Consider the following 26,924-nt stretch of genomic DNA (forward strand, 5'->3'; position numbering starts at 1 on the left):
CTGGGAGCGGAGCGGGCGGCAGCATGTCGGCGGCGGGCGGTGGTCCTTGCGGTCCGGGCGCGGCCGGCCCGGCCTCGGCGGCGGCGGCGGGCGGCGGCGTGTCCATGTTCCGCTGGCTGGAGGTGCTGGAGAAGGAGTTCGACAAGGCGTTCGTGGACGTGGACCTGCTGCTGGGCGAGATCGACCCCGACCAGGCCGACATCACGTACGAGGGCCGGCAGAAGATGACGAGCCTGAGCTCGTGCTTCGCGCAGCTCTGCCACAAGGCTCAGACCGTGTCCCAGATCAACCACAAGCTGGAGGTGAGGGGGCTGCCGTGGCGCCGGGCGGGGCCGGGCCGGGCCGGGGGCGCATCCCCGGACATGCCGGGGTGGCCGGGCCTTGCCCCGGGGGCAGCGGGAGCTGCCCCGGCTTTCCTCCTGCTCGTCCCCTGCCCGAAGCAGCTGAGGAAGGTTCACCAGGCCCCGCGTTTTGGGATTCGGGCCTGGCCGCGACCATCCTTCCTCTGGGTTTGATAATTCCAGCTCTGGCATGGAGCGGTGCGTGCCAAAGGAGTTCTCTGTGATGTTGAAAGCAGGAATCTTGGGCAACAGATGCTGCTGACTGGTCTTCTTTGCAGCGAGTCAGGACGAGAGGACAGAGTCTTAAGCAGCGCCAGGGGAGGATTAGGTTGGACATTAGGAAGAAGTTCTTCACGGAAAGGCTGGTTAGACATTGAAATGTGCTGTCGAGGGTGGTGATGGAGTCACCGTCCCTGGAGGTGTTTAAGGAAGGACTTAGTCTGGTTACCATGATGGTGATTGGTCACGGGTTGGGCTTGATAATCCCGGAGTTCTTTTCCAGCCTAATTTATTCCTAGATTCTGTGAATTTGGAAAAACTTGTAAAAAGAGGGACAAAGGCAAGATCGAGGTGCTTAAAGCTTAAAGTCAGTAGTCAAAATGAGGACATTGTTCCTCCTTACGAGTAAAGAAAACTGAAAAGTGGATTGGGAATGGACTTTGACAGGTCCTCTTGTTCCTTCACACTTCAAAGCAGATCAAATAGCTCTCTGCCAAGCTTGTAACTGAAAATAATAGTAGGGGTCACACATTCTGTGAGGAGAAGAATAACTGGCCTTCCTGTTGGAAGGTTTTCTTCGTGCCTGATACAGAGTTTCAGTCAGGCTGGGAGAAAAGAAGCCAGAGCCAAGTTATCTGGTCCTGATGCTGCTGAGAGGCAGGGCTGCAGGTCTTTTGGCCTGTGAAAGAACTGGAGTGCTCTGGAAGGAGATTCCGAGGAACTTCATGGTCATTTTATATCTATCCAACCCGAGTGTCTTTGGTTTAGTAGGTATTATTTGTGGTGTCCTCAGCAGGTGTGAATGTGAGCCTGCCCTCTTGTCTTTTAATTACAATTAGAAGGCTTTTGATGTTTCTTCCTCACTTCGCTTTTCCCTGGACTAAAGCCTTCCATTTTCTTCATTGTGTCTTGTAGGCCATACTTTTTAGACTTCTATTGCTTGTTCTTTTAACGTGTAAGGGTATAGCAGTAAGAGGGGAAATTCTGAGACACCGTGAAAATATGGGCTTTGTAAGAGCTTCAGTAGACAGAATTCTCTTCTTTCAGTCCTTTGTGTTATGCTTATTATAATAAAAGAATCTTAGAGTTTTCAAGCAGTAACCTGCTCTTCTGAAGGTGTGTCTTTCAGTAGGATGTAAGTAGATTGTCTTTGGTTTTAATCAGGTTTCTTCCTGGTATGAAGACATTGTTAAGCAAAAGAACCTGTGGAATTTTACAGAGGAGCAGGATTTTTCAGAGTAGAACAAAGATCTCATTAAACTAGGAATTTCTTTCATCTATTTTTTTTTTTCACCAGAATGCTTACTGTAGTGATGTTTTTGTTCCTCTATGTGTTTATGTTGATATGCTGTTTTATATGTTTCATTATTGGGGTGAGATATATATATATATATGTATGTATGTATGTATATGCACACACATATACAGTTCCAACCTATAAAGTAGGCTTTGTGAAGTATAGGTACAGTAAAATGAGATTTATGAGTTTACGGTAGATAATCAGAATTTTTTGCATATTGCACAGGCATGGTGGGTTGCTGTGTGCAGGTCTGTGAGTTTTCAGGTTATTTTAAGAGAGTGGATTTCTTTGAAAAGTTGTTTCAAGCTTAAATATTTTGAAAGGAAGTTATATAACTCAGATCCTGAAAGGTTTTCTGTATCTAATTAAAATCATCAGGAGCACCTAAAACACTGAAGATCTGTGCCTGAATCTCTTACTAATTGAAGAGCAAAGGAGCCCAGTTAGCAGTTGTTAATAATTAGCATTATTTTTGTGTATGCTTGAGGTAATTGTTTGATAAAAATGATACTGATAATCTAGAGTGACTGCTTTGGAAGTGAATAAAAAGTGTTACTTTGTAAAGTATTTTTATTACTGTGAGTAGTATTAGGCCTCATACATATAGAGGAGTTTTTATCTTTCAAATAGACCTTTAGAAGACTTTAGTCATATTGACTTGAAGGTTATTAATTTTAGGACCTCATGTTTATTTGAGTTATAAACTTGAAATGAAAGCTGCCATTTAAAATCTCCAAAAGATGGAGCTGCTCTGTTGAAAATGAGTGTCTTATCTTCTTGTGTGCCCAGATTTCTAGTCAGAAGCCCCCATGACCAATATGAAGAGTACAATTACATATTTTGAAAGAAATCACTAACATCAATACTGGCATTTAGGATATGATTGGTGGTTTTACTTCTTTTTTATAATGTGAGTTAATGTACTTCATGTAACTTTTAAGATTGCAAGTATTTCTTAATAACTCACCATTATAACTTTATACTGTTTTTACATTTTAATACAAAGCTTTTGTGGCAGTCACAAAAATGTCCACTGTAATAGTTTACTTAGGTACACAAGCCAATAAATTAGATCCATCTTGAGAAATACTAAAAAATACAAATAAATCTGTTATTTGGATTAAAATAATACTTGGACTGAATCTAAGTTTGTCTAAGCTTACTCTTGCAGCTGCATTTGACTGGACCTGTCTTACTGAATAAATGATATTATTTCATAAAGAAAAACAACAAAAGGTTATTATTATCATTCTGTCGTTTGTAGATACCATTTCCTTGACCAAAATTGTTGAGTCTTATAATAACATTGCAGGCAAGAATAAAGAAATGCAGTTCAGACTTTGATTTATCTTCTTTATCAGCTTAATACGCGTTCTCTGATTGGTACACTTGCTTTTAAGAGGCACAGCTTGAGGTCTGGTGGATGGAAGCTCCTGCTGTAGGACTTCCCAAAAAAATTGTTGCCATCTTGCTGCATATCTATTGCTAGAGAGAGAGTCTAGGTAAAATATTATATGGAGGATGTTTCTGGATAGTGAAAGAGGTGTTCCAGGAAGACAGTAGTTTCCCAAGAGGCAGCTGTATGTGGGCAATTCTGGGCCAGGTTCTTTTTAGAAGGAGCCTGAAGGTATTTCAGATGCACAGGGGATGTATGCAAATAAATTTACTTGTGCTTAGGATGGTGAAAGTTTATAAATATACTGTGCTAACAATATTTTTAGTCTTAAATTAAACTAATGATATGTTGGGGGGAGGATTAGTTTTCATAATTTTCCTGCTGGTCACAGTAGGATAGACTTAAATTAAGTAGCTTGTCAAAGAGGAGAAAAAAAGGTGTTTGGCAATACAAGCCACTGTCTTTTCTGAGATCAGCCTCATTTCATTGTGAACAAATGGAGAAGTGTATCTTGTTAGTAGGATAGCAAGGACCTGGGTCTTTTAGAGCTGGTGACAGACATTTTGAAGGAGATTTTTTGTGATTCTTTGTTGGAAAGCCATATAAATCAGCAGATGCATGCTGGTGATCAGTGTGTGAGATTTTAGAGAATGTTTAACTGAGAAGCAGTTCATAGTTGTTTTTTTTTTTTTTTTTTCCCTGTTTGACTGTCACTTGACTATGACATGGTCTAAATGTCCATTTCAAAAAATAAAAGTTCTGTGTATCTGCAGTTTTGTAGAAATAAAAGAAGTATGTCAATGTGCCAGTGAAAACTGAGCTTGACTTTAACTCTAGCACTTTGACTGCCAATCTGATTCTGCAATTTTAAATGAACAAGCTAGAAAGGAATGTTTGGTGGAGCACACCCTGTATCTTGGCAGATGTATTAAGCCTGTGTATATGCTAAAGCTGAGGAAACCATGTATGTCTAAGAAGTTAAATGTAGTTTTATGTCAGTGATTCAGTTGGATCAGCATGTTTAGAGGAACATGTTTCTATAAGCTGAATTCTTCTGTAAGTAACTTGTAACCTATTCAGTTAAAGCACATACAGAATGATGTGGGTAATATGAAGATATATATATAAAAAACCCCAACTGCAAACTGGAAACGCTAAATGTAGGTGGCTTTATGTGTATGGTGACTTTCCATAAGCATGCAAGTCCATCTTACGGAACACACTGCAGAGGTACAGTGTTGCTCTGTTGTTTGGCACTACTTTAATTGAGGTAGGACCATACATCTTCTTAGGAAGGTCTGTCTGCATTTTTTTTTTTTTTTTTTTTTTTTTTTTTTTTTTTTTGCCCCTCTCCTTTATTTTGTAGTGAGAAATGCACTTGTCGAAGACCAAGATATTTTTTTTGTCCATGTGAGGTATGTTTGTACATACATATAGAATACTTGCAATAGCTTATTTACTTTTTTCAAATGTCATTAACATAGTTTTTATGAAATATTGGTGGAGTGAGATTTAGTCCAGCTAATTTGATATCCTAAAATGTGAGCATTTTTCACATATTCAGGAAATATAGATTTACATCCTTTTTTCCAGTCAGCTTATATACTAAGTTGTTATTAGTGTGATACATATAACTTCTATCAGAATCATTATGCCCTTTCTAATTACAATTATGCCTATACTTCATTAATATTTTCCTCTATCAGAAGCCTATATACTTCTATACGAATTTAACTAGCCTAATTCATTTTCAGTCTGTATGTGGTAAAGTGTTTTCCTTTTCTGTCTCATTTGTTGGGAGCTACCAAAGAGAAAGTGAGAGGAAACCAGTGTATTAGTTTATATTTCTTACGATTTTTTACTGATTTATGTTGCATAGGTAGTATGGATTTCAAAATAATGACAATAATAAAACTATCAATATAACTTCGAAGAGCAGATTTGTGTCTTCCTGATGAGCAACTAGAAGTGTGAGCAACCTGACAAAAATAGTCATTGTGAGGCAGTCAGAAATTTGTCCCTATCAGCAAAGTGATTAAAAAAAAAAAAGTGATTTGTTCTTCTGTAAGTAAATGCAAACAGAATAAAAAGAATGAAACAGTCAAGCACAAAGTAAAACAGTAGCCAGTATTTTAATGATACAGGTGAAAAAGATCAGTCACAGGTGTAAAAATGTTGGTGGATGTATCCATTTATGTAAATGGAAACCAAATTTTTAAGGTGCTTTATTTAAGATGTGGTATTATTATTTTTCCTTTGATTATTGGGAGGAAAAGTGTGCAGATAATTATATGTCCAGAATGGTCTTCAGCAGCGAAGATAAAAAAGTAGGAGTGTTGCTTTGCATCCTTTTAATTTGCTGACCCTGAATGTTTTGTCAGGACTAGAATAGAACCTGAGAAATGGAGCAACTGATTTGTCTTATGTCCTCTATCTTCTGTATGGGATATAATAAAAACGGATTACATTAATTTATGATTCATTTGTGTCTTCAGTATCATACACTGCATTTTTACCAAGACTACTTACATAGCTACACTACAATACTGTTTATTTAGGGAGTCATTAGTCATAAATTTTGTTGTTCATGTTCTTATTAGCCAGACAATAAAGAGTGTTTTGTTAAATTTAGCATTAGCTAAAAATTGAAGTCACAAAGGTCCTTTTTGAGGTCACAATAATAATGAAATAAGGCTTTTAATATAATCTAATAATTTGTCAGTACAGTCTTTTCCAATAGTATTTTGAAACATTTTCCTCTTACCACTCCACAGTGGTAAGCACTGTGGTGAAACTGGGGGGGGTTATCATAAAAAATACGGTTTCCAAGTATATCATCTATTTAGGAACTCATTTTGTGCAGTGCTGTCACAATGTTTAGCTTTGCAGGGAGCACCATGAGATTAAACAGGGCTCTGGTCTGTTCCATGGTTTCTCATTCAAAGCAGCCCATTAAACTTAATAGGGTTGTGTGACAAATTGCAGCAAACGCTGCTCACTAGGCAGGAAGATGTGAATAGTCAAGACTGAGGAAGAGTAGACCGTTCTTGTCTTTTGGAGAGCTGTAGGCAAAATGGTGGAAGTGATACTGGTGAGACAATCCTTTCCTCAAGGAATTAGAGAAATGTAATAATTAAGAGCTCTGGCTACTTCACACCATGGGCTGATGCAAGGGGACCCCATGGAAATGTGGCAGTGTGTGGGCTCTGCAGGCCAGACTCTGTTGTTGTTGCGTGTCTGGGGTCTGAGTGTGTATCTGCAGGCTGTAGGAGCTGCAGCTGTTGTGTTCTGAAAAACTGTTTTCTGTCCTGCACTTGTGCAATGTTATGGCAACACTGAGGAATTATTTCATTGTTTGTAAAGCATAATTAAAAATTTTTATTTTTTTACCTGCATTTGCCTTTAAATGATGTTTCTGTCTTTAAAAAAAAAGCCACCAGAATGAAATTATAAACAAATATGCTAGCGTCATATCTTGGTATGTATACTGCTTTTTTGTGCATATGCTGGGACAGGAGCCACAGAGTAATTGCAGCATTGTAGTGTGCTCTGTTGTGTTTCATGATCCTGGGTCCTGCAGCCTTTAAATCAGAAGGTTAATAGACCTGATCAGGAGTGAATGTTGAAATACATAGATGCATATGTTGGTAAACTTTATGGAGTCTAGTATAAATTACATAAGGACATGGTGTTGAGGAAATAAAAGCACCTCATAAACTTGATCTGTCTGTGAATTTTGGTTTGATCCCATAGCAAGATACATAAGGACCTGTCCTTTAAAATTACCTGTTAAGTATATATATGTACACCAGAGGTGTTTTATTAGTAACAGAATCAATAGAGCTTGGAAATGTCATGATTTGTGGGGAATGGAAGTATTGAGCACTTTTTCAAGTCGTTAAGGCCTTCTGATTCAGGCAGTTCCTGTTCTCTTGCATGATCTAGGAGTTTCCACATCACAGCATCCTTTCCTTTGCCTTTTCATCCCTACATTTTATGGTTAGTTGGCTGGACATGAGGCAGCAGCTCAGTCTTTAGCTCAGAACTGCAGAGCTGATGTACTGCCTGTACACCAGGCTGTCAGCTTCTGTCTCTGTGTGGATTAAACAAATTAGCTAAAGATCTGACTCTTCCCACATCTCCCTCTGAAAGGGCACTAATTTGTTACTCTTTCCTACTAGCAGCTGTTTAGTGTAAAAGTTGTATGTTGTAGGAACTAAAATCATACACACCTTTACCCTTTTAATAGATTCATTTGTATTTTGAAAATTAATTCAGTTCAATCAACAGGGAAGGAGGGTGAAATAGGGAGAAATGTAGACATACAGATAAAAAGATGGCACTAGATGGCCTTATTTAGGTAACTAAAAAATTCTGAAATGAACTCCTATCTTCTGGCAATCAGAGATTATATGGTGGAAAAAAAATCTTTAGACAGACAGTTTTCAGACCTTTATGAATTTTAAAGGCCTGGCATAAGAATGAATAAGGTGTACACTAAAGGCCTGAAATTAAACAAAAACTAAAGGCATTTGATGAATGCTTGGCCTATGATTTCTAGTCACTTAAGGCTACTAATGGATCCTTTTGTATGTATCTACCTTCCCTTGGCTGAAAAAATCTGAGTTTTCTACTATGTTTGAATTATGCCTAGACTTTTTTTGAGCTAGAAATTCATATACCAAGATGTGCAGTCATTACAGTTTGAGTTGATTCAGGTCTTCCTCTTATTTTTATTTGCTGTGTTGAATAATGCCACTGTCTTGCCCTAGTAGTATGCAGGCCTATGACCCAGCTTGCCAATTCAGCTAGGCTCCACTTTGGGCAATGTGTAAGTCATAGATATCTTTTGTATCTGTTTGCTCAAATGCAGCTCTTGTCCATATTGCAGAAGTTGCTGCAATGATAGCTCAGAAAATGAAAAAGCTTTTCCCAAAGCTAAACCCGTTGTTGTTACTTTATCTAATGATGCCATCTCTCAGTTTGCCCCTCACCCCCCTGCAGCTGCTTTCACTATTAGTAGTGGAAGTTTCCTGTCAGCATGGTGTATAAATCACCATCATCCCACTTTGTGAAGTTTTCTCAGTTTCTGTGTGTTCCTCCTCATGCTTTAGATCTTCAGAGGTTACAATATCGTCATCTCCTAGTGCCTCACTCAAGCAGTGATGCTTCTGAGCACTCATACAGAACTTGTGGTTTTAGCATCTGTCTGCTTCCTGTTGGGCACTTCTATACAAAAATACCTCTGTAATTGTACTTCTCTGTTATGTTTATTCATCCTTTCCTTGATGTATTTACATTGTAAGCTGTTCAGGGAAAGATCTATGTTCTTGTTTTTTACAATGCATGTTCTATTTTATAATGTATATTCTAACTATTCTGTTAGAATAACTAATGGTCACTTTTCTGTGAAAAATGTACCAATGAGAGTTCAGACCATCATATGAAAAATATTATATAAATTGATTGGAAGAGGTTTAAATGCTAATATTTTGTTCTAGCACTCCTGACGAAAACACTAGTTAAGACTTTAAGAACTCTTATTACTATAAATGCAATTAACTCCAGCATTTAAGATGGCATTTATTTTATTTCCAGCTTAAAATACATATTCAGTGTAAGATAATGTAACAAACTCAGTTTTTTGATAATTTGTAACTGCTTGAACAGGAAATAAGGATTGTTGATTAAAAATAGGACATGGTCTGGGTTCTTTTGCCTAGAGATTTTTTTTTACATGTTCTGTGGAAGAAATATTAATTGCTTAATGCCACAATTTCTTTTATCTCCTGTGGGAATAAAAAGAGTAGTTTATAAATTCTTGAGTTATTTCTGTTGAAATTGGCATTTAGTTTTCATAGCTGTAAGCCCTTTTAGAAATACAAAACACCTAGTAAATGGCAAATTATGTCTCAAAATTGACTAAATGTTTAGTTAGCCTTTTAAAACTATTTTTTGGTATCATCTGGATGTTAGATTGTATGGAAGATAAATGCTGAGTTTTGCTATTTGATGAATTTGTCCAAGATCTCCTGTTTACTTGAATTGTAGACTTTTATTTAGAATTTAGAAATAGCCTGTGGTTGTAATCTGAAGCCGTAATTTCATGTCTTGCCTGCTTGATTTGTGTAGATGTAGGTTTTCATGATTAAATCCTACTTCCATGACCACAGCCTGGTGGTGCTGTTTGCTGTGCATTGTCTGGAGCAGAGACACAAAGAAGGGAGCAGAGAGAAACTAAGGTGTAACCTTGCAGTGTTGTGCTTGCTGATGAGTGGTCATTGCTGATCTGCACAGTTGTTTTCTGCCCAGAAGGGTTCCTTTTTTGCCTGAGTCAGCAAGTTACAGTTAAGAGGAGGTTATGAAAGTGAGTACAATACCTTCTCTTCAACCTCTGCCCCTCGTTGTTCCCTGTTCAAAGTTTCTGTTCTGTTTTTGTTGTTTGGTGGCTCTTCCTGAACTCACCTAACCATGAAGCTCAATGGTCTCCTGTGGCTGGATGTTTGTAACTTCAGCCTCCAGCTGACTTCTCTGCAAATTTTCTATGGTAGTTGCAGGTGACCACCAAAATACATGGCATTGCTCTTTGACGGTCTTGTTGGAGAGTGCATTCAAATTAAAGAATTAATACAGTTCCTTGTGCAGCATTAGTTTATCCTTGTGTTTGTCCTATTATGTTTATAGAAATTGAAATATAATATTATCTGGCACCATCTTTTACTACAGAGCCCTTGCCTGATGCAGTGAATGGTGCTCTGGGAAGGAATGGCTTTACTAATAGTCCTTGTTTGTGCTCATGATTTCATCTGCTGTCTCTGCCCCGTCCCTGGTTTTTACTGAGCAGCTTCCAAAATTGAAGATAGAGAGGTTGAATTTCCAACAGTCTTTTCATATGTTTGCTTTATAACTAATTGAGGGAATTTGGATAAAAAAGTGATGCTACTAAGAGTAACATAAAAGAAAATTAAGTGAGCTGGCCAAGATGAGGATGGCAGGACTTCTGTGAGGTAATGTAAAGATTTGTCAGCCTTCATAGAAGTAGATATGAAAGTAGCTTGTTGTGTTTGCATTTTGATGTGACTCTTGTGCCTGCATCGGTTCCTGGGGATAGATTTATGACTTTTCATAATATGTAAACAGATTAATTCCATTATATATGCTCTTACCATTTCTCATTTTTTTTTTTTTTTTTTTTTTCTATTTTGTGCTCTTTATTTATTCAGGCCTTATGGTAACTGGAGGGAGGTGACAAGAAAGATAGGAGAGGGACTTTTTACAAGAGCATGTAGTGACAGAGCGAGGGGGAGTGGTTTCAAACTGAGAGTACCTTTAGATTAGATAATAGAAAAAAATTCTTTATTGTGAGGGCAGTGATGCACTGGAATAGGTTGTCTGGAGTGCCCCATTCCTGGAAGCGTTCAAGGCCATGTTGGATGGAGCTCTGAGCAACCTGGTCTAGTGCAAGGTGTCCCTGTCCATAGCAGGGGGATTGGAACCAGGTCTTTAAGGTCCCTCTCAACCCAGGCCATTCTGTTATTCAATGATTCTATGATTAAAACAGCAGGGTATGAATTTAAATGTCAGGTTATATGACGAGTACTATTTTTAATTTTTATTACATGTTTGACAGTCTTTTTTTGATACGTTTGGGGCATCATTCACCCTGCAAATGGCCATCATTCTTGCTGCTTTGTTATTTGCACAGGGAAATAAATTTGGGGTTTTTTTCCCCACCAGAACTCCAATTGCCATTTTCTATTAGGTGAAGACGATATTAAATTGGTCTAATTTAGCTAGTCTGCCACTTCGCCATTCTACAGGTCTTTTGAATTAGAGTAGATGAGAGACCATGTGTGTGTGTGTATAAAAAAGCAATGAAAGTCAGCATATTAGCTGTTAGAAAGGAGTAAGACAGAAGTGGTCTTATTTTCTTTAAAGTAGGCTTAATATATATAGTATGTAATAATAACAAAATATTGTTATTATGTGAAATTGTGACTGTGTCTTCATTATTAAGGTCTTTGTTATCTGCTCTGTACTGTATCATCAGCTTTTATGCTGGTGATATTTTCATTTGCTGTGTTAGTTCAGGTGTGTGTCTGCTTTTGTTAGACGATGGGTAAACCACAGCAGAGAGACTTTAATTGTGGCTGGTCACTGGGACAGCAATGCAGCTTTGTAAGTAACTAATTTCTCTGAAATTGTTTGGCTTTGTAGTATTTTAAATATCATCTTACTATAAAAGGCAATTCCTGCTTTAGAGTTCTTGCAAGGGTTTGCAAATTTTTCAAGTTATTTCTGCTTTTCTGGCAGTTTGAAAGTGAAAATGCATGCAGCTCCATTTTCTTGGCAAAAAATAAGTGCTGGCCTGATTTGCTGAGGCTCTGCCTCAAGGGACAGGGGGAGGTAGTTCTGCTCTGTTCAGTCCCAGAGATGTGGGGCTAAAGGGCATAGCCAAGAGGCAGGAAGGGAGAGTGTTCTTGGCAGCTGCACACTTGTAGGTTGGTTTGATCCGTCTCATCAGTTGCACTCTGGGTGCTCTGAATCACCTCTGGAAGTGCCTCCTTGTCTCTGAATTACTCTGGAAGCTTGAGGAGGCTGGCCATCTAAACTATTTGCCTGAAGTTAGACGCAGTAAATCTTCCCCACTGATAGTCAAATCCTTCCTGCTTTTTTTTCATTAACAGATACAGACGTTTTATACCAAGTTGCCTTGCAACTTGAGTTTCGCTGTTAATTTGAATGTTAGTATAATGTTGTTGTTAAAATACCCAAAACACCCTGCTTTAATATGAGAAGGTATTTTTGAGTCACTTTTTCATTTTGGTCTTTAGTTCTTTTGGATGAAAAACATACTTTGGGAATTTACCTAAAAATCTCCTGAAATCATAGTATGTGTTTTTTTTGGCAAATAGTAACTCTAAAGCTTATCTAAATGTAACTTATCTTATAAAATGCTACTTGAACTTAGATAAAAAGTAACTTTGTAAACATGTCACTATTTTTTCCATTACAGATTTCTGCTTTGTAACATAAACTCTACGTGAAAACTGTTCTTAAAATGTTTCAAAACCACTTTTTTTCCAAGAGTTAATAACTATTTCTTGTTTTCTACATATGCATTTTAGGGGCATTTCATGACTTCTGGTTTACCCAACTAATTTGGTGTTTCAGTTAAACTGTTGAAAATAGAACATCTGTGAATAGGATTATTTGACTTCAGCATTAGATAAATAACTGTCATTTTACTTTGAGCAATTTTTTTCAGTAAGATTTAATAATTTTACAATTTAAAATTGTGTTTACATTGCTACAAGTGTAAATTCTAGTGTAAACCTATTCTAAAATAAGTTTAATGTCATTGCCTTTTTTTGGAGTGAACATCAGCATCACATGCCATTGTCTGCATGAAGGAAAGCTCAGCTGTTGTTACTCTTGGCAATATAGTCATTTGATGCTGGCTCTGTGGCTGCATGAATTTGGTGGCAAGCTGTGGAGAAAATGATCCAGTGTTAAAGCTGGGCTACAGAGGAATGTGTGATAGCAGGTATTCTTAACCTGTATTCCAGCAGGTACAGCATCCATGTACCAGCAAATGCTGTTAGGTGTCACAGTTCTGGTGACCCTACTTAATCCTTGCTCTCATTACTATGATGGATTGTATCTTCACAGGCACAGTTGGTTGATCTGAAGTCTGAACTGACAGAAACACAGGCAGAGAAAGCAGTATTGGAAAAGGAAGTGCATGATCAGCTTTTGCAGCTCCACGCTGTTCAGCTTCAGCTACATGCCAAGACTGGTCAGAATGTTGACTCTGGGGCTATTAAGGCAAAACTGGTGAGTATGGCAACTTGAATGTGAGGTTATATATAATTCTTCTTCCTCTCTTGGCTGAAGTTCTTCCTTAGAAGGTGTGAATAAGCTGATTACAAATTCTTATGTTAAAAATATTAGCTTTTTTGCTTTTAATAACGTTTATAGTTGGTTGTTAGCAACCATTAAAAATAAGTTGAATAATGTCAGAATAAAGAGTAAGGATTTAAGAAGTTTTTTGTAAATAAACCATTTTTAGTGGTTTTTGAAAATAAAAAAAAAAGAAAATGTTAAGCTTTTCTGAAGACTGAAGTTGCAAAAGATAATAGAAGAAGGCTGTAATAGAAGCACTCAGTAGACTGCATGTTTTTTTAAAACTCAGACCTTTACAAAGCCCACCAAAAGTTAACAACAATTAATCTGTGCAGTTAGTTAGCACTGACTGATCGCCTGGGCATAGACTGCCTTGTTACTAGCCACTCCACAAATTCAGGCTCTAATACTATGACTTTGTAAATTTAAAAATACAGTAGAGTTATGCTGTATACATGTGGTTTCTAACTGTTGGTATGAATCAAAGTCTATCTCTGACTTTCTAAAATTGCTTCACAGTTTGGTTGCAAATACCTACTCCCAATATATGTGGAACTATTTAGCTATTTTGTGCTGTTAATTTATGTACAATAAAACACAGTAGTAGACTATAAGTTTTAAAGGATGTGTAGGGTAATCACTGAACAGCAGGAGTAACAAATTCTTTGTGTTTCAGTTTCAAAAGTGGTAATTGATTAGAGCTGTCATCCTAGGGCTATATAGTTGTACATGCAGTATAAAAGCAACATTTTCTGGATTGTCCACACATAATTTATTCTGTACTAAATTATGGCTACAGTATAGTGAAGTTTATTTAGAGCTCTAAATAATTCTCATGGCTTTTAAATAAGCATTTTTTAAATATAACCAGCATTTTTAAAGTGTTAGACTGCAGGTTTACATGTAGAAAATTTAAGTTAACACATCACTGTGAATGGTTTTGATCCCCAAATTTTCTTAGTTCGTCTTAACTTCTGACTAATTCACAGACTAGTACTTTAAACCTTTTTGTTTCTTGTTACCTTGTTAACCTTGTAAATGATTCCTAAAGATACATTAAATATCCATGCTATTGACTACAGTCTTCTTCCCACAGGTGGCAATAAATACATTTTACATACATTGGTTCAGTTTTATCTATGTTGAAATTGAACTCTATTAATTGAACTTCAGCTTAGACTGATATTCTCTGCTTATTTTCCTTTAGTTTTTCCTTTTTATAAATACGAGGACTAGTGTTTTGTGTTTGTTTTACTTTGCCTTTAGGGAATTCATAGCTTTAATGGACAGAAGCTCAACTTTAAACTCTTCTAGATAAGGAAAGCTATGAAAGTTTGCAACGCTAGAACAAGCAAAACTGAGGCTGCCTAAATGACAATAAAATGAAACCTCTGATGTTTGGGTAAATGAAACTGTTGTGTTGACCTTCTGGCAGTCAGAAGGTCTCCAAGGGCAAAGAAGAACTGTGTCAACAGAATGTGCAATAGGGAAATAAAGCTCTATTAATTGACTTCCTGCTTTCTTGAGGGACAGACACTCTTATTTTGTATTTAGACTCTTTAGACTCTTAGCATAAATGTATACTCTGTAATCTGTAAAACTGTACACAGTGGTGAACTAGGACATTTTAAAATGTTTAGATTGCTAAGCAATTGATAATTGTGTAGTTTAGGCCACGTCCATTTTTTAGGAGTGGGAATCTTCTTAGTGCAATCATAATAACTCTTTGTGAGAGTAGGAAGATGGCTAGTTGAATATTTTTTGTTTTTGCTCTTGATGCCTTTTCTGATACTTCTACCTGTCCTTTATGTTCCTCTTGTAACTCATGTTGTTCTTTCTGAAAGGAAAAAAAAAATCTATTACCTGTATAATGTTATATTACAGAATGGATTTTCTGTGATTTTTTCATGTATATTGTATTATTTTGCTATTTACAGAGATTTTTGGTGTTTTAGGAGAAGGTATTGTTTTCAATACTATACTAAAGTTTTTAGTAAGGTTTTTAATAAATTTCACTGTAAAATACCAAAATTATTGCTAAATAGAATTGTAGCAGTGTGCTTGTTCTTTACACCATCTAATGAAATATATAGTCTGCTGGTGAAGTCCTTTTGGACTAAGTAATTTATGTTGTTGCATTTTCTTGAAGTTCCTATTGCCTGTTTCTCTAATTATGGAACTCTTTTCTTCTGTCTTAAGTCTGTCCTTTCTGTGGATGAAATGGTAAGTATGCTGATTGCCATTTTTTTATGTTTAAGCAGTGCTTTTGTTTTGTGCAACTTATATATATGTTGGCCTCAGAAACTGGCAAAACAGATCTGGCTTGTTCCTTCTTCACAACAGTTGGCAAGGTGCTGTGTAAAGAATTTCCTTTGCATTTTAATTTTTCTTCTCTAGACGTGGTGCCCTCTTTCCTAATTCTGTATGCATTCTGTTTATTATTGCTACAGCTAGTTTGGGGTGATATCTGGCAACTTGACATTCTGAAGGATTGTTCTGGCAGTATCTCAAAAATGTTAAGGTGTTATACCATTGCTAAAGCATAAACACTGTACACATCTATGAGTGTAATATGAAGTATTCTGCATGTTGTATTTTAAAAATTCCTGCCAATTCTCCTTTTTTCCCCTTATTTTTGTCATGGGTATGATTTAATATGGTTTACTGGCTGATGTAACAGCCAAAAGTGTATGCAGTCAATAATACATAGATATAAATTAAAAGTGAGGCAAACTTGACTTTTATCTTTTCACTTAGACTTGAAAGTTTTTTAAACAGCTTTTCTACTTTTATTATGTTACATGCTTCATTATCATTACTCAGTATTTGGTTTTTTGAAAAACTGCATAATAATTGGTAACTGTAAGCTTTAGTCATCAACCTTGCTGTAACATTTATTTTTTATATTACCAACAGAAAATACATTTTCTTTTATCAGAACCTATGCCATACTATGTACACTAGAAAGCATGAAACAAATGTATTTGTTATATTACAGAATATCTCTTATATTCTGTAACTTAACTTCCTTGATTTCTTTAAACTTTTGAGTCTTTTGTCAAATCTTTTAACAGTCACTCAAAACAGGACATGCTCTTTTAGGACATCTTCAGAGATTCTGTATTGCAAACCTCTTAATTTTTTTTTTTTTTTATTTCATGTGGTGATCAGTTGGAGACAGTCCATAGAAGATTGGCTTCTGGGTGTAATTTTGCACCTCTGTCACAAAACAGTAGTCATAATAATGGAGAAAATAGGAAGAGAACACTTCTATGGGATTGCATTTGCCTTGTATTTTAGGTGTAACATTTAAAATGCATGACTAAAAGTGATTCTACACAGAATTGTAATGTTTGGCTTCCTGTTTAATTTAAATGACAGACCAAATTCAGAGAAAATCAATGGAAAATCTGAGTCTGGATGAGGGTGTTTAGGCTGGCTACTCTGTATAAATACTGTAAAATGTGCTGCATGAAATTCGCTGGTGTAATCAAGAATATTTGATTCCTTCAGCAATTCACTTTTCTGAGGGAGGTTGGAATATGCCTATCTTAAATTCTAGTCTTTGTCTTTCTGTATTTGTCAAATAATAGATGTTCTAAAAGTGGACAAACAGGGAGCCTATACTACTATTTAGATCACCTTAATGCAATATTGACAATAGGAACAGAGCTAAACAGGAACACTGTTTTTATATATGGATTTTGTAGCTACTGTAAAACAGGTGTTAAGTCTGAACTGTGACCCTTCTTATTCCTCAAGTGCTTGGCAGAGATGACACAGCATGGTGGCACTCTTGAATTCTTGTAATGAAAATAGCCCAAGACCAAAATAATAATAGAAATAGACTGGTATAATCTTAGAAACTCCTGGTTTGAAATGTAGATTAGTCAAAGTTCTTGGCTTAGGTGTGATCCTGCAGTTCAGAAAGAGATTTGCTGCAGAGTCATTCACACAAAACAACCCCAACCTAAAAGCCAGAGACCAGAAGTGGCTTTGTGTGGCATCTTTTCTAATATGCCTATGGAGCCAAACTTGATCTGAAGGTAGGTCATCATGGGAATTGCAGGAAGTGAAATGCCAGTGATTTCAAGAACTCTTTGAGCTGCTCCTCCTGAGCACTGTGCTGGGCAATTCTTGACCAACCTGTACATAGGTGTGTACTCTGTTCTTCTAAACTGATAAAAGTATTTAACAGATGAGGAAGGCAGTAGAGTCTTACCAAATTCAGAGGTAACTTTCTGGCAAAGTCAATAAATGCTTCCATATATCTGTTGTGAAAATAATTCCATTTGGAAGGACCAACTTTGTGTAGTTTCTCAAATGTGGTGATATCAACCATACTAATGGTTTTATATCCAGGCTTGGAATAGTAAATAGCATATGCACAGTTTGATAACAGATTTGTCTTGCCAGTTCTGTAAAATTTTGTATCTGTCCTGTTGCTTCTTTAGTAGCACTTCCTGGTTTTATTTGTTTAACAATGTAATTGGTACAGGTACAGAGGATGTGGTTTTTGGGTACTCCAGGTGTCTTCAAAAATGCATTATGGTGAACTTAGTTTTTATTGCTGTTTCAGTTTACAGCCATTTTTGAAAGGAAAAACAGTATTTAGACCTGTGTCTTCACTATTTTCTTGGTTTGTGGTGGAGGATTTCCTCCACTTTGTAAAAGGGATGCAGAGCAAGATATAAAAGATACAAGTTATCAAGCATGCTCTCCTTAAAGTAGATTTTGTAGATTAGCAATCTAATTCCTTTTGCACCAGTACGCTGGGTATTAGAAAAAGTAATGACTGTGCAATTTGTGTACATTTGGGATGGAGCAGTGTAGGACTAATTTATATTTCCATAATTCGTTTTTCAGGGGGTGAAACACAATGCGATAGCTTGCTCAAAGTGTGGTTTGAATGTGGGTTTTGTTTTTGTTTTGTTTGGGATTTTTTTTTAACAGAGCTATTTTGCACTAATTTTCTTCTAGTTTTGTCAGGATAGGCATCTTCATGTGTAGAATCCTTGGCTTTATTTATGTTGTCTCCAGACTCTAATCTGGAAATGTCTCTGGCTGGACATTTCTTGGTTGTTTGCATGAAAATAATTGTTATTTTAAGGACATATGGACTTAAGTTTCCATGTCATCATCATAATAGTTAAAGAATTTAGTTAAATTGAGATATTTAGTAGCTTCATGGTTACTCTTTAATTTTGAAAATAGTATTGCTTAACTTTCAATCTCCTATTTGCAAGACAAGAAACTGAAAGGATGATATTCAGGCTGTTTAAATTTTGCCACCTTTTTGTAGGGTAGTATGCAAACCACAAGCTGTATTGTCAAGAGTCCCTGCTTTCTTTTTTTTTTTTTTTTTTAATTTCTTTTCCTGCATGCATGTCTTGTACACAGGAAAATAATTTCAGATTGTGTATGCAGAAATAGTAAGTGTTCTTTCTTTATTAACTTGGATAAAAGCTTTTTAACATTCTTTCCTTGTTTATTTTTTGTGGGTTTTTTCTTTTTTTTGGTTATTGTAAAGGAGAGAGAACTTGAAGCTAACAAGAAGGAAAAAGTCAAAGAAGCTCAACTGGAAGCTGAGGTGAAGTTGCTGAGGAAGGAGAATGAAGCCCTCCGTAGACACATAGCTGTGCTTCAGGCTGAGGTTTATGGAGCAAGATTGGCAGCCAAGTATTTAGATAAGGAACTAGCTGGAAGGTATGTGAAGTCAATCCATGTCCCCTAGCATAAGATGTTTGTTGTTGTTTCCTTCCTTTGCATCCCCAGAGGCAGGTTCAAGGTTAAGACTAAGGAGGAAAAGCCTCACGTTTCCAGTTAATTAACAAAAGGAAGAGCAAAAATCCCCAGGGTTCTTGCACCAGTTGCAGCATGATCATGTGCTGCAGCCAGATGAGGTGTATGAGTCCTACTGTGCATTGCTTTTCCAGCTGTAATGCAGCATTGTTTTACTCTCTTTGTCACTGTGTAGGGTCCAGCAGATTCAGTTACTGGGCCGGGATATGAAAGGACCTGCTCATGACAAGCTGTGGAACCAGCTGGAAGCAGAAATACACCTTCACCGCCACAAAACCGTCATTAGAGCTTGTCGGGGTCGGAACGATCTCAAACGACCAATGCAAGCACCACCAGGACATGTAAGTTGAAAAGATGAGACATTCCTCCTTGATTTCCAGACATGAGTTACCTCTTCATCCTTGTGATTGTTTTCACTTCAGTGTTGTGTTTTTTTCAAATGTTACCTGTAAATATGTTTTCCTTTTGTATGCTGAAGCACAGTTCCGTGTTGAATAACATATCCCTATAAATGACCACGGAAGATGATACAATTCCTTTGACTTACCTAGGAACACTCAGTCCTATTGAAAACTGAGCCTCTGATATAAATATATATATTTATGTGTATAAATACAACTTTAACAGCAGAATTTTGTAACCTAGATTTCAAAATGTGGATCTAACTTATTTACAAAAACCAGGAATAAAATTTTTAGCATTAGATTAAACTGAAATTGATTTTGATTTTTTTTCTTAAAATGCCAGATAAATTGACACTCTGTAAAAGAATTATTTGTGGGTTGTTTTTTTTCCCTCCTAAAGATACTTTCTGAAACAAAGCTTTTAAACAGCATGTCACTATGGGTATCTTTGGTAAAACTCACCCAACAAGGCACATATCCTGTTAATCACCCCAGTGTTCAGTACAGAAAACTAGATATTTTCAGCTAAGTGCTTTTTTGATCTGTTCTAAATACCTTAGTTGGTCAGATGGATCTTACTGCTTATGTTGCTAATTGCATGTAAAACATTGATGGATAAATACATGTATTTGTGGTTTTAAAGGTATGCATAATGGCATCAGTGACTTAACAAAAGGAAAAAGAAAACCTTGATTTATTTAGTCTCTCTTTTAGATTTGTGTTCAATGGCTTTTGATGTGGTTTATTTTTATTACAATAAAAATAAACTAGAGTAAGCAACCTCTTCCTTGGGAGTATATTACATCATCTTCTGTCATTTGGTTATTTTTAAGATGAGTTTACATCATATAACATTTCAGCAGTGATCAGCAAATCTTCATGTAGTCCCTTAGTGTTTTTAATATGTGGCTGATTTCCTTCTTTTGAAGTTAAGTTCTGTGTTGTGCACTAATCAGCAGTGAAGTAATTTAAACAACTATTCTTATCAGGGATGCATAATGAGGAATCTTTTCTGATTTCACTCCCTTTCTGTAAAGTTTATCCTGCCTGAAGCTAGTCTGAAACTCTGTTGCTTATAACACTGCCACTATATAATTACAAAAACCCAAAATGCTGAAATGCATCAGTTTTTGGTTCACACATTTACGTTTATGCTATGTTTGTTTCTTATCAAACCAGGATCCTGATGCCTTAAAGAAGAGTCAAGGTGTTGGTCCAATCAGAAAAGTTTTGCTAGTTAAAGAAGACCATGAAGGACTAGGAATTTCAATCACAGTAAATATTTGCATTTATTTTCTATGACACAGAAGCAGCAATTCAAGTTTGTATTCCTACTTCTGTAAAATGCATGGATCAGTAAATGTGTGGTTAGAACAAATGAAAAAAGCATACACCATAAATATGGTCATAGAACTTCATTTGATAGATTAGAACATTTTGATAGATTAGGAAATAGATAATTGCTACTTTGTGTTAAATTTAGGATTTCGTTTTATGTGTAGGGTATAGATACTTCAGCAGATTAGCCAGTGGTGATTCCAGGTGTAAGTATTTAGAAGAGCAGAGACAATCTGAGACCTGACTTCCAAGGCTTAGCTGTTGTGATTATAAGTTTTTAAAAAGTATCTGTATTGGCATCTCTCACCTAACAAAAGCGGTGTAAACTTTTTACAACAAATTTGGAAAATTCTGACTTATTAGGCTTTTATTCTAAATATGAATACTGTTTCTTGCAAGTCAATATGGTGCCTGATATGCTTTTAAGTGAGGTTTTCTGCTTTTCATTAGTTTGTATATGATTTTATAGTTTTATTAGTATTCAGAATTGCGTGCTTTGACTTTGAGTGCATATTCAAAATTTTCCATTCTGTGGGGAGAAAAATTAAGGGAAGCAGCTCACACATTCTTAAACATTCTTTGTTTGAAGAATGATTTCTAATTTTCTAAAATAGAAGTTGAAATAAGCACTTTAGGAGCTACTATCTGAATGTCAATTTTACACTAAAAGACATTTCAGTTAATTAACATTTGCCCTTTTTTTTTAATAGGGTGGGAAGGAGCATGGTGTTCCAATACTGATCTCTGAAATCCATCCTGGGCAGCCTGCTGATCGATGTGGAGGACTGCATGTTGGTGATGCTATTTTGGCAGTAAATGGAGTTAATCTAAGAGATGCCAAGCATAAAGAAGCTGTAACTATTCTTTCCCAACAGGTCAGTTTGGATCTGTTATCCATAGGCACATTTAGGTGCTTCCTGCGTAATTCCTGTTGAATTGCCTTGAATTTTAATGTTTCCTGTTAAGTACAGTGTAATGCTAAGCTACAGTGATTCTTGAGGCTCTATCACGTTACACTTAATCCTCTTACGTTTTGCAATTTAAGGAGAAAAATTCTGGGTCAGTAGTGGTTCTGTTAAACATGTATTGGCTAATCATTATTCAGTAAGGCTGATGAAAATCAATTTATTACATTGCCCCACGGAAATAACTATTTAGTGACAGATGCTTTACTCTTACGACTGAACAGCTCTGGCCAAACAATGTTTTTCATATGTTTTGTGGTCTAGAATCTTCCTGGTTTGCTTCCCATTTTCTGACAATTAACAGGTGTGCTTAATTTATCAGAAAAGTTCCTCATTAGAAATCACTGTTTGAAATGTACTGGCATATAAGAAATATGGGTAGTTTTGGTAAAGCTTAGCTATAGAGCTGTTCTACTTTAGACAGTAAAAACTTAGATACCTATCCAAAATATTCAACACTACTGCAAATGTGTTTACAACAGTAAAATGTATTTGTTTTAGTAACCTAGCTTGTCTTGGTAATCCTGCTGGGTAGCTGTGCAGTAGGAAGTAAATTTGTATTTTTGGCTACATTTTAGAGAGGTGAAATCGAATTTGAAGTAGTGTACGTTGCTCCAGAAGTTGATTCGGATGATGAAAATGTGGAATATGAGGATGAGAGCGGACACCGTTACCGTTTATATCTTGATGAATTGGAAGAAGGTGCGAATTCAAGTTCTAATAGGAAAGATGCAAATGTGGATGTCAAACCCTCACAAGGTAAACCTTCTGATATGTGTTACGTGCAGTTTCATTCTGAAGTCTCAATATGCAAACCAATTTCTGGAAAATATTTTTTTTATATTCATTGTAAAATTAATCTGCTGTCAATTCAATTAACCTACTAATAGACTGTCAGTTCATCTGGTTGGTCCCTCACTGTTTGGCCTGGTTTACTTAGATACAACTGAATTAACTTATGAACTTTTTTCTTGGCCATCTTTTCCCAAAGGTTGAAATTAAAATTTATTCTTATCTTTTCCTACCTCTGACTAGGAGTCAGAGCTAACAGTTAAGATTCCTCTTAACACTTCGTGTTGGTGGCTTCTTCAGATACATTTTTTAAATGACAAAAGCAAATAAACAGTTCCTGTTTTCCTGCCATGCTCTGTTCTGCTAAAAACCTGTCAGCTTTAATTTTAGTAGTCATTTCAGCAAACATTCCAGCTTTTGAAACAAGGATCACTGATCTGTCCTTCCCAAGATTGCTTCTTTCCTTAAATCAATTTTCTTTTTAACTTGCAGTGTTTGATAAGAAGCCAAGTATTGATGGACATGAAAATGGAGACCTGGGGAATTCAGTTGAAGCTTCATTAGAAGACACTGCACCCAAATTAGCCCGTTCTGCTGAATCTTTATCCTAAAAACTATCAAAAAAAAAAAAAAGCAAAACCTGGACTGATCCCATCTTTGGGAACAATTGATAATCATATTGACTGCTTAAAGTTGCATATACTAGTATAGGTTGTAAATGGAAGATTAAATGTCAAAAGGAACTGTATTACTGTTGCCTGGAAAAAAAAGGCGGTTACCTCAGGGCTTCATTGTGAGCAATTCTAAATGTGGAAAACTGTCTTTTGCGTGACACACAGTAGTTATTGAACACACAGCATGTGAAATGAATTTCTTTTAATAAAAAAGAGTAGTCCCACCAAAGTGTGGGATTTTTAAAGTGGATAACCTCAGTACATTCCACTTTTAATCTCATAGATGTCCCTAAGGAAGGAGAATAATGTGTGACTAGCCTAATTTTGACCCTCAGATGTTTTAAAGGGGCAACTGATGTTCAGTTTTGTGTGGAACATGCTTTAACCCTGGACAGATGCGGGGGACACTTGTTCCATTACATCCATGTGTTTTGTATTTAGGATTTTTGAACTGTAAGTTTAAAAAACACTTTTTTTTTCCTCAGAATGGTAGAGATGAGAGCTTTTATTTGAGCAAAGACTATCAAAACCCATGTAAGCAGTGGAGTGCTTGCTAATCATGATTGTTCAGCCCATGGTAATTTCATGAGTGAGGTTTTTGGATTTGTTGTTTTTATTTAAATTCACCACCATTTGTTCCATTCGAAACTTGCTCCAAAAGTAGTTAAACAGAATAGTATGGGGTTTTAAAAGTGAAATTAATTGAAAAATTACTCACAATTAATGTGAGCCCTTTGGTATTTTTTTCTGAGCATCATCAATTTAGCATTTGTTTTTTAATGGATATGGTTACTGCTAATGCAGAGTTGTTTGAATTGGTCATCGTTAGCTTTACCTTATGAAATAATGAGTGCTTTTGATGGGTACTGAACATACGCATTTCACATTAAAATAATTCTTAAAGAAGTAGAAGTTGAGTGCACAGTACTTTACAGGATGTTCTCAGAGTCATACAGTGCCTGGCCCTATCTGTGTTATGTTATGGCAGTCCTATTAACCTATAATTGTCTTACTGTTGAAGCAAATGTTACTCCCTTTGTGAGAGCAGTGTATCTTAAACTAGTTTTTTATTGGTGTGCATCTAAAGGCCCCTGGTGTGTCTGCAGGTGGGGAGGTTGAGAATGGTGTCTTGAGCAGTTTCTCATGCTCCATTTGTAGCTGCCTTGCTGAAGTGCAGCACACTCCACAGACAAGCTCTACATTGTCTTCGCACTTACTATTTCAGCATGCAGTGCCATCTTTCCTTTTCACTGCTCTGCAGGCTGTTGAACTGTAATGTAAAATGGTTTTGTACATTGAAAGAGGAACTAATGTGAAAAGATATCTTTGCAAGTGTTAACTGTGTAGGGTATAAATATATAAGAAGGAAACATCAAAGGTCTTTAGAGTAACATCAATTAATCTTATGTTCTAAGTTGTGATGTAGAACACAGTTTCCTTGTCTCTCCTAGGAGCACTATATATATTTATATGTTTATAGAAAAAGCCTAAAAATGTATATACTTTATTCAAAGATTTTGCTATTTATAAATCCCTTAACTTCGCTATTTACACAATCATTTTGTGTGTGTGTGTGCGTGTGCATGAGCTTCACTTACTTAGTGGAGTAACATTATTTGGTTCATTTTTTATACTAGTGTTTGTCGTACAGCATACTGTTGAAGGTTTTTAAAATAGTCAAGGCTGTACAGTTTTCACTGAACAGAAACTAGTATTTAAAAATAAATCTGTGTGAAGAAGAAACAGGTCCCCAGGCATGTTTCTTTTTCTGAAGCTTCAGAAACTTGAGGACACATTGGCTCTGTGTTAGCAGATGAATCCACTGCCAGAACTTTTGCATCCAGATTTGTGTTTTTCCCACAGCTACTCAAGCAGAGTGCACTCTGAAACTGTCTGTGGCCTGGAACACACAGTGTCCTCTCTGTCAGGAAGAGACAGGTGAAAGCTAAGTTTTGGTCATCTTGTCTTTGAAAATCATTGCTGTGTGGAATATTCCTGCAATTCTTAGAAATTAGACTTGTCCAAATAGTCTTGTAATTTTTTTAAAAGACATTCAATTTTCCTGTACAGTTTCCCTTTATTTGAGGGAAAGGTGAAATTTTTTATTTATTTTTTCTTCCTTACTTCATGGCGCACTGTATTTTCTGTTCAATGCATTTGATCAGTTTTAGCCTGAAGTGGAAGAATGTTTCTAGAGTTATTTTCCTAACATTCCTTGTCTGCCAGTTTCATGTGATGCTGTGCTCTCTTCTTCATCTGCTGGACCTTTTCTCTGCTCCTCTTTATCTCTATATGAGATCAACAGAAGGAACAATTGCTGAGGAAAATGACTGGGAGTAGACATATCAGGTAGCAGTAAATTATCACCAGATTTCCTTCCCAGCAGTTTTTGTAATCTTTGTTTAGGAAGCCATGGATGGGAGGATTTCACTCAGACACTACAGTCTGTCTCCATGGACACTGGACTTGTTACCACCTGATTTAACATACTGGTTTGTTTGCAATCGTACCAAAATGCTTAGAGATTAATATTTAAACTGAGAAAAGTTCTGCAAGTTGAGATTTCCAGATTCAATGGACAAATGTGTATTCTCCCCTTTGTCAGTAACTGGAAAACTCAGTCCTGCTGATTCCCAGAGGTTGAATGAGTTAGACTTGGAAGAATTTCTGAGGAAAGTCAGTGTTCAGACTTCATTTTTATTTTTTAAAGTGTAAAACAGTTTACTTGCGTGTGTATATATATTTTTACTTAAAAAATAAAATAATATTCTAAAGATAATTTTTCAATTTTTTTGGTATATAATTCCTTTCCTATTAAAATCTTCAGTAAGACAATTGTATTTTAAGCTAAAGGTGGACAGTGTTTGTTGGCATCTGGGACCAATGTTAATTAAAAGCATGTAAGATAAGGAAAGTGCTTTACGGCAATAAATATAACTTTGATCAAAGGTTGTATGTAGTATTTCCTTTGTAGAAGTGTATTCTTGGCAGTGAAGAGGGTTTGTATCCATCTCAATATATGTTAATCCACAGTTGTATCAAATAAAATACAGGTATTTATTGTATTTGTTCAAACATAATTACATTATGGGTTACTCTCATTTCTGTAGCAGAACATTTGGCAAAACATGTATACACCTAGCTAAGCTGAATATAATATATTTTTATTAGACTGTAAATAAATATACTGTTCTGCATTGCAGTGATTTCTGCACCCAATTCAGAGTTGTATTTCATTTTCTTCTCTTTTTACATATAAAAAAGCCATGTGTGTGTTTTTTGTCTGTTAAGTGTGTAGTCCACACCTGGCCAAAAAGCTAATATGGGGGAAATCAAAACAGCATAATGTGAAGTTTCACACTAATCTAGTCTTGGCTGGCAATACTTAAGAGCAAAATACAATTTTTTGAGAGACATAGTTACAGGACATGTCTCAAATTTCATTGAGATGCATTTTCTACTAAATGTTTTTCAGTTAAAAACCAAAAAGTATTTGCAGATCTGACTGTGTACTGTAAATATTCTGAAGCCCTTGACTAGGAAGAGCTATAAAGACCTAGACCTGCCAAAGGGTTAAGTAATTTGGTTAAAATTGTGGAAACTGCTCTTTATCTCTATTTTGTTGGTGTTTGTTTGTTTTCCATGCATTTTGAAATATTCAAAGTTTTCCACTGCAGTTAGAAATCGCTTCCCTTTAAGTTACAACTTTCAGTCCTGATGTTTAAGTCCTTTTGTTCAGATTGAGTGTCTGTTTTGTGTTTTAAATTATATTGTAAAAGAAATAATC

At 36.3% G+C, this 26,924-nt stretch overlaps 1 protein-coding gene across 2 annotated transcripts; it reads left to right on the forward strand.

Annotated features, from left to right (window-relative positions):
• Positions 1–26,356, forward strand: GOPC (golgi associated PDZ and coiled-coil motif containing). Of its 2 annotated transcripts, XM_053938299.1 has the most exons (9): positions 1–302; positions 12,929–13,093; positions 15,362–15,385; positions 18,693–18,868; positions 19,140–19,305; positions 20,548–20,643; positions 21,417–21,581; positions 22,250–22,430; positions 22,956–26,356. In XM_053938299.1, exons 1-9 carry the CDS (start codon positions 24–26, stop codon positions 23,072–23,074), a joined length of 1,371 nt encoding a protein of 456 aa, XP_053794274.1. In that variant the 5' UTR covers positions 1–23; the 3' UTR covers positions 23,075–26,356. The 2 variants fall into 2 exon arrangements, with proteins under 2 accessions (XP_053794274.1, XP_053794275.1); XM_053938300.1 differs by lacking the exon at positions 15,362–15,385.
• Positions 26,357–26,924: the final 568 nt, after the last annotated feature.

This window comes from Vidua chalybeata, chromosome 3, assembly GCF_026979565.1.
Source record: "Vidua chalybeata isolate OUT-0048 chromosome 3, bVidCha1 merged haplotype, whole genome shotgun sequence".
Classification (NCBI taxonomy): Eukaryota; Metazoa; Chordata; class Aves; order Passeriformes; family Viduidae; genus Vidua; species Vidua chalybeata.

Coding starts and splice junctions, on each gene's coding strand:
- GOPC (XM_053938299.1), top strand. CDS start 24: ATGTCGGCGGCGGGCGGTGGTCCTTGCGGTCCGGGCGCGGCCGGCCCG. Junction 303..12,928: donor AGATCAACCACAAGCTGGAG/GTGAGGGGGCTG, acceptor GTATCTTCACAG/GCACAGTTGGTTGATCTGAA. Junction 22,431..22,955: donor GGATGTCAAACCCTCACAAG/GTAAACCTTCTG, acceptor TTTAACTTGCAG/TGTTTGATAAGAAGCCAAGT.